This window comes from Phyllopteryx taeniolatus, chromosome 16 (assembly GCF_024500385.1).
Source record: "Phyllopteryx taeniolatus isolate TA_2022b chromosome 16, UOR_Ptae_1.2, whole genome shotgun sequence".
NCBI classification, from domain to species: domain Eukaryota; kingdom Metazoa; phylum Chordata; class Actinopteri; order Syngnathiformes; family Syngnathidae; genus Phyllopteryx; species Phyllopteryx taeniolatus.
Window position 1 is genome coordinate 21,972,615 of NC_084517.1, and position 12,585 is coordinate 21,985,199.

General features: G+C 47.5%; 2 protein-coding genes and 1 non-coding gene across 4 annotated transcripts; 2 read left to right on the forward strand and 1 right to left on the reverse strand.

The window, feature by feature from the left end:
• Nucleotides 1-110: 110 nt before the first annotated feature.
• Nucleotides 111-5,190, reverse strand: mfsd13al (major facilitator superfamily domain containing 13a-like). Its single transcript, XM_061750520.1, has 7 exons — nt 4,786-5,190; nt 4,394-4,708; nt 3,425-3,826; nt 3,187-3,341; nt 3,026-3,109; nt 1,949-2,092; nt 111-1,328 (listed from the first exon to the last, which is right to left on the reverse strand). Exons 1-7 carry the CDS (start codon nt 4,981-4,983, stop codon nt 1,187-1,189), a joined length of 1,440 nt encoding a protein of 479 aa, XP_061606504.1. The 5' UTR covers nt 4,984-5,190; the 3' UTR covers nt 111-1,186.
• A 210-nt stretch (nt 5,191-5,400) lies between these two features.
• Nucleotides 5,401-12,156, forward strand: cdr2a (cerebellar degeneration-related protein 2a). 2 transcript variants are annotated; one of them, XM_061750524.1, is made up of 7 exons: nt 5,401-5,808; nt 8,053-8,165; nt 8,762-8,910; nt 9,257-9,412; nt 9,487-9,801; nt 10,118-10,373; nt 11,227-12,156. In XM_061750524.1, exons 1-7 carry the CDS (start codon nt 5,730-5,732, stop codon nt 11,467-11,469), a joined length of 1,311 nt encoding a protein of 436 aa, XP_061606508.1. In that variant the 5' UTR covers nt 5,401-5,729; the 3' UTR covers nt 11,470-12,156. The 2 variants fall into 2 exon arrangements, with proteins under 2 accessions (XP_061606508.1, XP_061606507.1); XM_061750523.1 differs by having other exon boundaries at nt 5,408-5,808; nt 10,115-10,373.
• Nucleotides 12,157-12,199: 43 nt separating this feature from the next.
• Nucleotides 12,200-12,281, forward strand: trnal-uag (transfer RNA leucine (anticodon UAG)). Its single transcript has one exon. It is a non-coding gene; the product is annotated as a tRNA-Leu (tRNA).
• Nucleotides 12,282-12,585: the final 304 nt, after the last annotated feature.

A 12,585-nucleotide genomic window follows, 5' to 3' on the forward strand; every position in this document is an offset into this window, starting at 1 on the left:
GTCAAGACAGTCTTTATCATTCTGCACGTCAAACAAGGCACATTTGATCCCATGACACTCAACTGAGGTGAACAGTTCCAGACTCTGGATAAAAGGTGCAGACACAGGAATTGATTTTCCCCATTTAATGAATCCCAATGGTCCAGTCCGTCTGCCCGACGTCAGCAGGAAGCCAAATAGGCAGAAACACAAACTTAAGTTGCCACTTTTTTTTTTGGACTGCGTACAAGGAAGATATAAAGTTGTAATGTCATCTCCAAATGGTGCGTGCAACATCTTGGAATTCCTCCTGAACGCACGCCAACAAGCACCTGGGAGAACCTGTTGACTTACACAATTTGGCAAATGGAAACTTCGCTCCACTTGGCTGAAGTGCACTCCATTTACCGTTTAGACATCAGCTTAGGCAAATAGGAAATTGCTCACATTTTGAATGACTTGAGAGAATATCATTTTGACTCGTCCGGCTAGGGGAAGAAAAAAAAAAAAACAATCGAAGGAATATTCTCCAATTGGATGGTGATGGAATGTCCTAAGTCGAACCAATTACAACATATTAAGTGTTAAAAAAAAATTGTATGCCCCAAAAGGCCAAAAAAGCTTATCAAGACAAAAAAATAATAATACATAACCAATAAACTCTAAATCCAAGAAGATGCTAGTACTGTAATTAGCTTGCGCTTCGAAGCACGTCGTCTGTTGATTTGAAGGAATTAACCGAAGAAGCTGTCAACAAAGTGTTTTCCGTTCCCATTCCGAGTCAAGACCTCTTCGAAGCGTGCGGAGCTTTATGTCCCGTTTGGAAAATACAACAACTTGAAGTCAACCAGCTTCACGGTACGCTTTGGGATCTGTACTCGGGTTTCAACTGCAGAATTATTCAGGGACTCAGGAGGCTCATTAATAAGCCGACGGTGGGAAAACGGCACTATGTACATCCAGATCTTCCCCTTTTTTTTTTTTTATCTTTTCTGCTCAAACATTTGACTTAACTGAAATTGTTAAGATATGGAGTCTGCCTGGGGGTCACACATCTTCACACGAAGCTAGATTACAGGTTTTGTACACATTCCCCTCACCCTTTCAAACCCCCCCGATCATCTTAAATAGCCACACATTTACGAGTCACCTGTGAATATCATTTCCCCAACGCGAGGACGGTCAGGCCTCGTCCTCGGTATTGTTCCTAGCTGTCAATGTACTTGCTGTCCACGGTGTGACTGCTGCGTATGGAGAAGGGCCTCCACGCCAGGACTTGCACGGCAGCGACGCACATGGGCACCGCGCACACCATGTAGAACATGACGCTGTGCAGACTCTCCAACTCTCTGCGAAGGAGACATCATTCTTCATTTGATGTGTCGGGGGAAAATGCTTCGGCACACACAGTTGGAGTTCAAAATGAAATTCATTGACTCTGAATGTATTTCAATTTCAATGTGTCCAGTTTTCCGTACTGTATTTAAAGCTAATGTTGGACGATCTAAATCATTCATTTCAGCCGCCGTGTCTTCTGTTGTCAACGGGCAGATCGCGGGCACGTGAGGTCTTTTAAAAATTAACATTTCTTAACGTGATAGTTGAATGCTCAACTCGGACGTGTGATGGACGAATTTTAAAACATGAAAATGTGCTTCTTCTGACATAGTATTATAATCTTGTCAATTTTCAAGCCAACAACTTTGAACATTCAGCCGGAATTTTTCAATCTTTGTACCGCGCCGAATTCTATTTAATTGACGACACCGAGCGGGACTTGTCTGAGAAAGTTCAAATCAATTGCGTGGTGAGTCAAAACTCCAGTCCAAACTTTTGACGCCAATAAGCAGTTTCCAGAGGCAAACCTTAAACGAGCACAACGAGCGTGACTCTACGGAGAATCACAAACAGGCTACTAGCTAGCTTCAAGTGTTTTGTTTCCATTTTAAGAGCAAGATGATGTATTTGCCTTGGGTTGATGTCCCTTCCAGCATCCTTCAGCTGCTCATAGCCGAACTGGTTGAGAATGTTGATGACTAACATCGGCGCCAGAGACTGCGCGGGCTTGGTGAACAGGGCGTTGGTCCCGAACACCATCGAGGACAGCGGGGAGCTGCAAACGCAACACAACCATTGGCACCGTTAAACTAGCGCGCATATGGGAGCCTGTCTTTGAATCCGCTCAAAAAAATATATAGCAAATGCGTAGAAATCAAGGGAATAGAATACATTAGGTTTTCTTTTTTTTTTAAATATTCATGATCATTTCATTCAGCATTGCCTAAAAGATGGAAAGTAGTCATTTGTCAAAAGGCAGGAAATCAATAATACATTCATTTGAAATAAGTAGCTTTGCTAAACTGAAATAGTTTCATTTATATTCATTCAATAAAATGTTCCATTTTCCTATCTTTACTTAAATGCATTAGAAAAAAACGAGTAGGTTGGAATGAATCAGAAACTTTGTTCGCCTTATACTGTTGAAAACAAAGCGTGCTGTAACTCAAAGTGCATTACAAAAATAAGAAATGAGCTCGCGGGTTGCACCGAAGTCCACATTGCACCCGAGTTGTTGTTTTAACTTTGGCAATCATCAACTCGACGGCTCTCCAACAGAAACAAATTACGGAACAGAAGTTGAATAGAGAAGGACCCGGAACCTTTAAAGCGCTGATGCCCAACACTGCCACAGGAAGCTAACCCATTTCATTTGGATTTCGTTGGTGCCAAATGTATTCAGTCACTCCAAATAACGTTTATTTGTTCATCTATCTATATGTATAGGGACAGGCACAACAATCAAATGCTCTCCCACAACCACCACAAATCGTCCATATTTACGTGTACAGTGGTGGTACCTCCTGGACTTTGAATCTGCACGCCAACGTACCTTCGTGGCGGACCTGTTCCTTCTGCACCGACTCGTTACAACGATCCATTTTTAACCAAACAAACAGACTTCCAACCTAACTAGTTTCACTCTGGTTTGTAAAAAAACAAAAACACTTTCACTCTTGAGGCGACATAACGTGTGTCGCTCGTTTACCTGCGCTTGTACTTCTGCATGTCGGTGTCGATGATATCCGCTAGCGGCAAGCTGAACAGACTGAAGGTGGCTTGCACCAAGACCCTGCGCAGAGGCCGACGACGGTGAGCCAGCGGGCGACCCCGGCGTTCTCATGAAGAAAAAAAAAATCTCTCTCTTACATGCTCAGGGTGAGGAACAATGCCAGGATACGATAGTTCTGGGGACCCAGCGCGAGCATTAAAGCCCCCATGAAGACCTCCAGGTAGAAGGTGTACAGGATCATCCTGTAGTAGCCGAGGCTGTGAAGAAGTCTGTCGCAGCTCAACACCAGCAGCTGCGGTGGACAGAAGTCATTTGGATTTTACACGCGAAACGTACACGACGTGCTCACCGTGCGCTTTAAGTTCAAGAAACTACCTGAGGGCAAATGAATCCGGCGCCGTACATGACGCTCCTGGCCAGCGACGAAAGCACTTCCGAAGGAATCAGGTGCTCGGCAAAGATCAGAGTGAAATTACTAAAGAAAGCCAGCATGAAGACCTGGAAAAAGTTCATGAGCACAAAGTGCCGGAAGTCCCCGTTGATGAGGATTTGCCACGTCAGCGTTTTCACCGTGGCGGGGGGGCACTCGGAGTCGCGGGACTCCTCGGACGCTTTGTCGTCGAACTGGCTGCGGCTGCGGAGGCCCGTGTAGAGCATGCAGCCGCAGCTCAGGACGGCCACCGTCACCGTGAACCCCTGGAAGGCCGCAAAGTCCTCCATGTTTTTGGACAGCAGCCCGCAGAAGAGCACGCTCGAGGAGCCCAGCAGCGACGCCACCTGGGAAATCGGGAAGAAGGCGCTCACGACAACGCTTTTACGTTTGTCTTCATTAGGGAGGCACGCGTCGGCTCAATACCGGCCCCCATACTTAAGGAAGAACGATCTGACACATAGTCCTCCTCGCCAGTAGTTGGCGCTACGCTGCGAAGGTTCGCCACATCGGCGAATCATCATGTGCGTCCAAGAGAAATGGAAGGTCTCGGCGTTCATTGGAATGGTATGCATCAAAAGCGCCGATGCTATCTGCGCTCGATATAGGTGTGTATTCGAGAGTGAATACTCGGACTGAAAAAAAAAGTTGGACTCCAACAAGTCCCGTCCATGTCAACACTCAAACTAGCGACTATCCCTTTTTTGCATTCCAAAAGAATGACACCAACTGCGTTTTCGGGGCGCGCCTCCAACTCGGAGCACAAACAGTCGAGTCGATTCAACGCGCCGAGAACGCGTTTCCACGACATTCTTCACTTACACACATTGTGCGATGTTTTCTCCCCACGCACCGATATGTCTCGTAATGGCTGTACCGCGATATCTTCCCGCGATTCCCACCGCAAACCTTACCTGGCTATACTTGACGAGTCTCAGTCGGCTCCGGTGGTGGCCGGAAATCTCGGCGAAGAGGGCGCACTGAGCCAGCAGCACGAAGGTGAGCAGGCCGTCGAAGGCGCACAACGCCACCGTCAGGTGGACGCCGCTCAGCCAGTCGCCGGGGGCGTAGAGCCGCCACGGGAACCAGGCGATGAGGAAGGCCAACGCGTACAGCGGGGCGCCGTACAGGATGGAGAGACGCCGCTGGGCGCAGCACGCCGCCTTGGAGTTGTCTTGCAGGTATCCGAACAGAGGATCGTTGATGGCGTTCCACAGCATGTACACCAACTTCGTCCGGGGACGAGCACAAATCATCACGCTCGAAATTTAAGACTGCGCATATTGCGCAACATGGTGACACTCACTTGTGATCGGTGGAAAGCGCCCTCGGATATCTGATACTCGTTGATGAACAGCTTCACGTAGTAGAAGCTGAATATGCTGTTGATCATGGTGGAACCCAAAGTGGTCATGGCGTAGGCCAGAGCCGCCGGGTTGAGTCCCGGGCGGAGCGCTGAGCGTCGCGTCTGCCTCGCGCCGCCTTTCGCCTCCGCCGCCGCCATGCCGGCGCTCGCCCGACTGTCAGGTAGCCGTCAAACGCACTTTTGGCTGGCCATCATTAGTTACACAAAGTCAGGAAACTGAAACGGAACCACGTGTTCTTCCAGTTGAATTGCCAACATTGAACAAGATTGCATCCTGAACACAACTTTTGTCCAGCGGGCGGTGCGTCGATCTGGGCCGCGTGTTGATTGGTCGAAACGCTTCGCCCCTTTTACTTCCGGAAATGATTAATACCGGAAACGGAAACCCGGAAGTTACGACCGACTATTTCAATTGAAAGAAAAATCTCTTCAACTTTTATAATTTGCCGTTCTCTCACAACATTGAATGGGGGAAAGAAGACTGAATTTTCTTATTTTATTTGTATCTTTTTTTTTTTTTTTTCAATAGTACGATAATACAAAAAAATAAAATAATAATAATAATAACAACTTGCTGATTGGGCCGTATAAGTACCGGAAACGCGAAGCTGGACGTTTAAGAATAACTTTTAAGAATATATATATATATATTTAGCACTTTTATAATTTCCCATGACTTCAGAGTATAAAACGGTAACATAAACGATTCAGTGCGTCGTGATCATGATTAGTTTTCTATCGGTCGCCACCTGGTGGTCGTCGTTGTGTATTCGCGACGTGCCACGTGGCTCTCGTCAACACAAGGGGCGGACGCGGACGTGTTGCAAGTTGCGGGGAGAGAGCGAGCAGCTGAGGGCTTCTCTTCCTTTCTCCCACTCGTCCAAATGTTAACTGAGGGGATTCTGGAGGACGACGTGGACAAGAATGGAGCTTCGTGGTGCGCTCAACGGGACCTCGAGCACGGTCAGAGCTGCTGCTGTTTACGTTGAAAACAATCTTACACTCGCGCCACCAAACCAAAAGTCGATTATGCATCTTCCGCCATCTAGCGGAAGAGCATTGAATTGTTCCGCTTGTCACTACACGTCGCAGGCATAGATGGTGCTTTTCAGTCAATTCCTCCAAGTTTGCTTGCACTGTCAGAGTCGAGCTTTAACAGGCAGGGTTACCGAAAATAAAATAAACCGTCTATAAATAGAAATGTATGAGTTTTTGTGTGTATTGGCTCTTTGTTGGTGCGCAGGTTAGCGGCCATCACAGTTGGAGAGAATGTTTAATGGCTGCACTTTCAAATGCTGAAAAAAAAAAAAACCTTTTTAATTCTGATATGTGGCAGAAATGAATACTTTCTGTACTTATTTATTATTTAACCCCGGGGGGGGGGGGGGGGGGGTCATGTGACCTCCTCTGTTCTTTAATCCGGCCCTCCGAGCATTTACATTATTAAGAATCACGTGGTATTTGTTGCATTACTTAAAACATATTTAGCATTTTCTTTTTACGTCAAATCACTAATAGTAGTAAGATCAACAATTTTACTTGCCGCTGGTGTTGGGCGGAATCGTCGCGTCTCCAAAAGCGTTTCAGCGAACCGAAAAAAAAAACGGCACGTGTGTCAAACCGTAGTCAACATTTCCGATTGGTCGCTCTAACTGACCAATAGTAGCCAGTGATATATTAATTTTTTTTGTCATTTTGATGAGATTTCCATAAAAGTGTTCGGACAACCCGCTTTACAAACGAAATTGTCTTAGAACATTTCCTTGGGTTCACGCATCATTTTGGGTTGATCTTGCTGCGCATCTACCATCTGAACTATTGAAATAATAATAAACCACGTTTGTGTCGCATTTTCCCCCCCAACACCCAAAAGCACTTAACATAGATGCAAACCAGTAAATGAAAGCGACAACCTTTTGCGTTTCCTCCGTCAAAGACGCGCCGGCGAGTGTTAACCGCACCGAGAGAGGGGAAAGTCTTCCCGGGTCCGCCTTCGTCCGCGGTTTAATCTTGAATGGCCTTCCCCAGGCCCTCAGTCGCTCTGCGGGACAACACGGCCTTGTTCACATAAACCGTGGATACGGCTCGCCTAAAATGGCCGCCGCATCCCACGATGCAACGCAGCCATCAAAGCGCACCGTGGCGTGCGCGAGAAGGCTAAGATATTGCGCAGTGTGGTATTTCTTCCTCATAAAGTGTGTTTTGGCCGATTTCTGTGCTCAACTGTGTGTTGAACTCCACAGCGCTGCAACCTAACTTTGTTTGTTGAGGGGCCGTTTCCCGTCCCGCCCGCCACTTCTTCTCGATCGCTTACTCATTGCCCGATTGTTTGCCGACGCGAGACTCTCCAAGACGTTTGCGTGGCTTGATCTTCCGTTGCCGAGCGCGTCCGCCTCATTATTCCCGCGGGCGTTCCCTCGGTCCGAAGAGCGTTCCGCCTTAGCGCGTTTGCCCGTCCCCGTGGCGTGAGTCGCCGTTTCCTGCTAACTTTGACATGACACGGCCCCAAAGACCTTCGCAGTCATCAAACACTTTGATGTTAACTGCTCTTTATTGAGACTTGGAAGTTCACTACGCTTACAGTTGTTATTTCAAGTCAATTCCAACAATTCCCGTGGCATCGGCTTGCCAACGTTAAAGGAACAAATTCAATACATTTATGAACCGATGTTCCACTACGCAGTATATTTAACTATGCGCATTGTGTTTTCCAATTTTTAAATAAAAGAATAAAAATATATATATATATTTATTTATTTTTTTGGGAAGGGGGGGGGCAACCCCAAAAACGCTTATTGTCGGTTTAGCCGCACTTTTCAATAATTTTTGGGGTTTAAAAAAAAGATTTTTTTTTGCAATGCAATAATAATGGTCATCAATTATCTGCTGATTTTTCATTCTGGCTCAGTCCCTATCCAACGCAAACAGTGGGCGTCCGTTATGGGGATCTGTCCGTTTTTGAAAAGAAATCAAATGTGCCCCCCCCCCCCCCCCCCCCCCCCCGAGCCCACACTTGATCGAGAGGATAAAACTGAATCTATAGACTGTAGGAATATTTCCAAACTAGATTGTGATGTTGAAAAGCATGAGCGCCGGCAAAGGAAGCGGCGCGCACGGCGTTCGTTCCTCGGACTCATCCGTGTGCGGCAGCAGGACGCGTGTTGTGTTGCGACGAGTTCAAGTACGTTTTCCCGTTGTTTGGGACAGATCTCCATTTGGCCGCCAAGCTCGGCAAAACGCTTCTGGACCGCAACCGCGAGCTGGAGCAGGCGCTGCAGCAGATGTACTCCACCAACCGGGAGAAGCTGCTCGAAATAGAGGTGACACACACACACGCGCGGGCGCGCGCACGCACACGCGGAGTGGGTGAGAAAGTCATCAGTGGTGTTGACCGTTCAAGAGCGGTGTTTTGTCCATTGCTGTTGTTGTTCTGTTTAGCAGCATGTGATTTTCTGAATGAGGCCGCACAACAAGGATCGGGATCGAAACAGAGATTTCGTTGCAAATATTTTGGTCGGTTTCAAATTGTACAATGTTATTAGTCAAAGTCGGACGTTGCGCTGTATTTAGACCGAGATTTTGGTCTCGCGTATCCAGAAAGTCTGAATGAAAAAGAAAGTGTCAGGTTGCAGCGGGTCACTGAAGATAAGAGCCTTCATTTGTTTCCTGCAGCGTGCGAGCTTGGTGATTTGTTCGGTTCGCTAGGGTAATCCCCGTGCGTCTCTCAAACGCTCATCCTTCGCTAATGACCTTCTGAAAACGTCGCGTTCGCGGGGCGGTGTGACAATCCAGACCCGTTGCTGGTTGCCCGTTAAATGGTTTGGAGAAACAAGAAGCTTTGGGAACGCTTTCCGAGCCTGAGGTGGCACCTTAACAGACCTAAACATGGAAACGTCTTCCTTTTGTTGTGCACTAGTACCTAGCCAAGCAGGTGGAGCTCCTGCGTCACATGAACGACCAGCACGCCAAAGTTTATGAGCAGCTCGACCTTTCCACCAGGGATCTGGAGCGGGGCAACAAGAGACTAGTGCAGGACGAACGCCTGGCCCAGAACAAGATCAACAGGTCAGACTAGCGCAGTCTTCGATACTTATGTAATGGGCTAAAAAGTCCGGCAAAAAGCTCTGCATACGGTGTTGTCAAAGTTAAATTTAATTTTTTCTTTTGATTTTTTTGGGCGTAGTTTCCCCACATGAATGTTTCAGCTGTAAATGTAAATGTCAGACCAAGATAACCCAAGTAAGCATCAAATGCAGTTTTGAAATGGTGATTTAGACGAACGATCGCAAACGCCGCCGCGTTCACGATCAACGAGCTCGTTCCCTCATGACTACAAGGGGATTTTTATATGGTTCACTTATCAGTCAAATGGAAAATAGTCATTGCTCTTTCTCGCTCTGTCTCTTTCCAGTCTGGCCGAGTCCATAGACGGGCTTCAAACGCACGTAGAGGGGCTGCAGAACCAGCTGGAGGCGCTCGCGGAGCGCAACAAACAAGAGCAGCGACGCGACCTCGCCGCGCAGAGCGTTTCCTGTCTGAAAGAGCTCTACGACGAGCGCCGTGACGGGTACAGTGAACCCTCGTTTATCGCAGGGGACACGCGTTCCAAAACCCACCCACCACTACTTTGTGTCAGCTCAGGTGTGGACCCGACCGTAGGCGACAAACGGAGGGATTGCGGTCGCCGCAGAGATCCGTCTCCGATCGAGATCGACGGCGAGACCCAGAAGAGGAGCACGAGACCCTTCTCCGCTCGGTCGACGCTCTCCAGGGTCAACTAGCGGCCGAGAAGACCCGTCGGGAGGCGGCGGAGCGCGACGGCGAGCTCGCGGCCGAAGACAAGCGAGACCTGGAGCGGCGGCTCGACCTGTCGGCGGGTTGCCGGGCTCGGCGGGCAGAGCTGGAGGTCCAAGTGGAGCAGCTGAGGCTCCTGTGGCGCGCCGACTGTGCCAGCAGGTGAGTGTTAAGCACACCAACTTCAAAAGGCTTGATTTACACTCCAGGGGCACAGTTCGCTTTTTTTTGTCAACCTTCAAAAGTCTTGAATAAGTGGGGATAAACCAACAATAAGCGTTTTCGGGTGGTTTTATCTAGAGCTGCGTGTCATCTGTGAAGTCGTGGAAAAATGATTAGATTTGCATAAATTAATGGTACATGATGGATAGAAGGGGCCGATAACGAAGCCCTGGGGAACGCCTGAAGTAAGGCGACCAAGCAAGTAACTATTTTAGGGGCCTGATTTTATGTTCACCTCTCATCCTACCTGAAGCAGGAAGCCAGGCCAGCTCCTCCTTCCCGACACCGTGTTCTTCACCTCCGAAAATAAACCCCAAGAGGGTGACGGTGAGTCGGAGGAGGCAGACGAGGACCAGAAGAAGTTCCAACGCCGGCGGCAGAGACGCAACAGCGACAGCTCTGCGAACGCATCCGACGATCACGACAAGATGTGCGCCAGGCGAGCGGATGTGGTGAAGCGGAGGGGCATCTCGCTGCTCAATGAGGTGGATGCGCAGTACAGCGCTCTGCAGGTTGGTTGGAGCGCCACAATTCGTCGCCCGTGCGCTGCAAAGGTTTTGAACAGTGATGTTCGTCAACTACAAAGTGTGGATTTCAGCAAATTGTCCTCTATCCTGAGCTAGATAAAGTCCTTAATAGCCTTCTTGAGGATTATTATCTAAAAAGCAAATCATCTGCATCATTTTACTGTAATTGATAAGAACATGAATCAACATTGAACATGGTTTACCATTTCACATCTTTGTGATGAAAAGCGTCACTGGCTTCTCTCTGCGCTTCATCTCGACTGCATCCTGCTCGGCCGACACCGACAGCAGCGCTACCGCGACTGGCAAGAGCGTCTAGCTGTCGCTGTTATCGCATACGCGTGTTTGATATCATCTCACCATGAAAAAGGTTGAAATCTTTGCTAGTTTTCATAAAAGCTCTTTTTTTCCCCCCTCTCACCTTCTCCTCGTCTGCGCTCCACTGGGATAACTCTGCTTCATTTTCCTCACATTGTGCCAATATGTTTTTTTTCCCCCCCGAATCAAATGTGCACATGCGCAGGAAGAAGATGGAATAGTCCATTGTGTGAGAAGGGACGGGGGGGGAGGTCAGTCGACTCGATTGTGATAATTAAGCATTTTTGATTTGTTTTGAAGCGCATGAATGAAGACTTTAGGGGCCCAGTGCCAATGAACTGAGTTGAAGTGTGTCGAGGAGCTCCATTTAGACAAATGTATTGCTTTGTCACCATCTTGTGGCATCGAGATAGACATCTATAGGCAATTGCAAAATGTATAAAACAATGTGATCTACTGTAGCAGGGGAACAGTGTACAGCTCGTTTGTGCAGAACGTGCATATTTTTTTTTTCTCGTAGGTGAAGTACGACGAGCTGCTCCAGAGGTGTCAGCGGCCGAACGCGGGGCTGACCCACAAGTCGGTGCAGGCGTCCCGCGGCGCTCGCCCGGGCCGCCGACTCTCCGGCTCGGCCGGAGAACTGGCCGCCCGGTCGCAGGAGCCCGAGTACAAAGTCCTCTTCAAGGAGATCTTCACCTGCATCCAGAAGACCAAAGAAGACCTGCACGAGAAGCGACTTGTCAGGGACGCGTCTGCCGTGTGATCGTATCGGTCGTGGTCCTGGAATGTTGCGCCCTTTGTTGGTGGGTTTTGCTTTCAAACCCTCCGGGCGCTTCGGGCGTCTCCCACACGGCGCCGACTTTATACTTAAAACGCTTTCGGCAGTCAGCACTGATCTTTTTTTGTTGAGCGTTTTTTTTCTCCCTCAATTACTTGAAATATTGACAGTATAAAAAAAAAAAAAGGCATTGTTTGTTTAGACCAGGGGTGGGCAACAAATTTCCTATCAGGGGCTATACATAACATTATGAAAAAAGAAATATGATGGAAAAAGTTCATTATTATATAGTAAGAGGATTTCTGTAATATTTGTTTTGGTGCTTTTTAAAACCAGTGAGGTTTTATTTGGTTTTACGTCAAAAGTATTTCAATGTGTAGTGCTAATCCGCAAGTTTTCCGCCCACGCGTAACACGCGAAAGCTGTCATGTGAGAAGAAAAGTTGGAATGTTATAAGAGGATGAAAAGCTGAGTGTAATAATTAGCTTATTGTATTATTATTATTATTATCCTTTTTTGTTTTTGTACAGTGACATACTTTGGAAGAAGGCAACATGAGCGCTTTGCACTTTTATTTATTTTGGACTAATTTTATTTATGTTTTTGTTGCTTATTAGTAGCGTTGATTGAATTGAAATGCTCTGATGTAAATTAAAAGAAAGTGCGCCGGTCTCTAGTTGCGTCTGTAGAGAGCAACGTTCCTCGGCCTTACGACGGTAGCGTGGCCGAGTGGTCTAAGGCGCTGGATTTAGGCTCCAGTCATTTCGATGGCGTGGGTTCGAATCCCACCGCTGCCAAACTTTACTTTGCCATAATTTGCCCCCACCGAACAATTTATTGAGATGAATGAAAAAAACAAAATAGCCCCGCTCATAGTTGGCGACTTGCTCGTTCACCTTTGTGCTACACCAACACACAAAAATATGTACTATAGACCACTTTTGTACGCATTTTGCCACTTCACAGAAAGAGCAGCTTGCATTCAGTGAACAAACATTTGAGTTAGCTGAAAAGAGTTTATTCCCTTTGTCGCTTATTTATTATTTTTTTTTTTTAGAAAACAAGGTACTCGGTCTTCGCTCAGATCCCAAAGTGGCGTAA

Excerpts from the sequence above, each read along its gene's own strand:
- mfsd13al (XM_061750520.1), bottom strand. The coding sequence starts at position 4,983 with ATGGCGGCGGCGGAGGCGAAAGGCGGCGCGAGGCAGACGCGACGCTCA. Across the intron at positions 4,709-4,785 it reads GCGCTTTCCACCGATCACAA|TTGGTGTACATGCTGTGGAA; the intron begins GTGAGTGTCACC and ends CCCCGGACGAAG. Across the intron at positions 3,342-3,424 it reads CCGGATTCATTTGCCCTCAG|CTGCTGGTGTTGAGCTGCGA; the intron begins GTAGTTTCTTGA and ends TGTCCACCGCAG.
- cdr2a (XM_061750523.1), top strand. The coding sequence starts at position 5,730 with ATGTTAACTGAGGGGATTCTGGAGGACGACGTGGACAAGAATGGAGCT. Across the intron at positions 8,166-8,761 it reads AGAAGCTGCTCGAAATAGAG|TACCTAGCCAAGCAGGTGGA; the intron begins GTGACACACACA and ends GTTGTGCACTAG. Across the intron at positions 9,413-9,486 it reads TACGACGAGCGCCGTGACGG|GTGTGGACCCGACCGTAGGC; the intron begins GTACAGTGAACC and ends GTGTCAGCTCAG.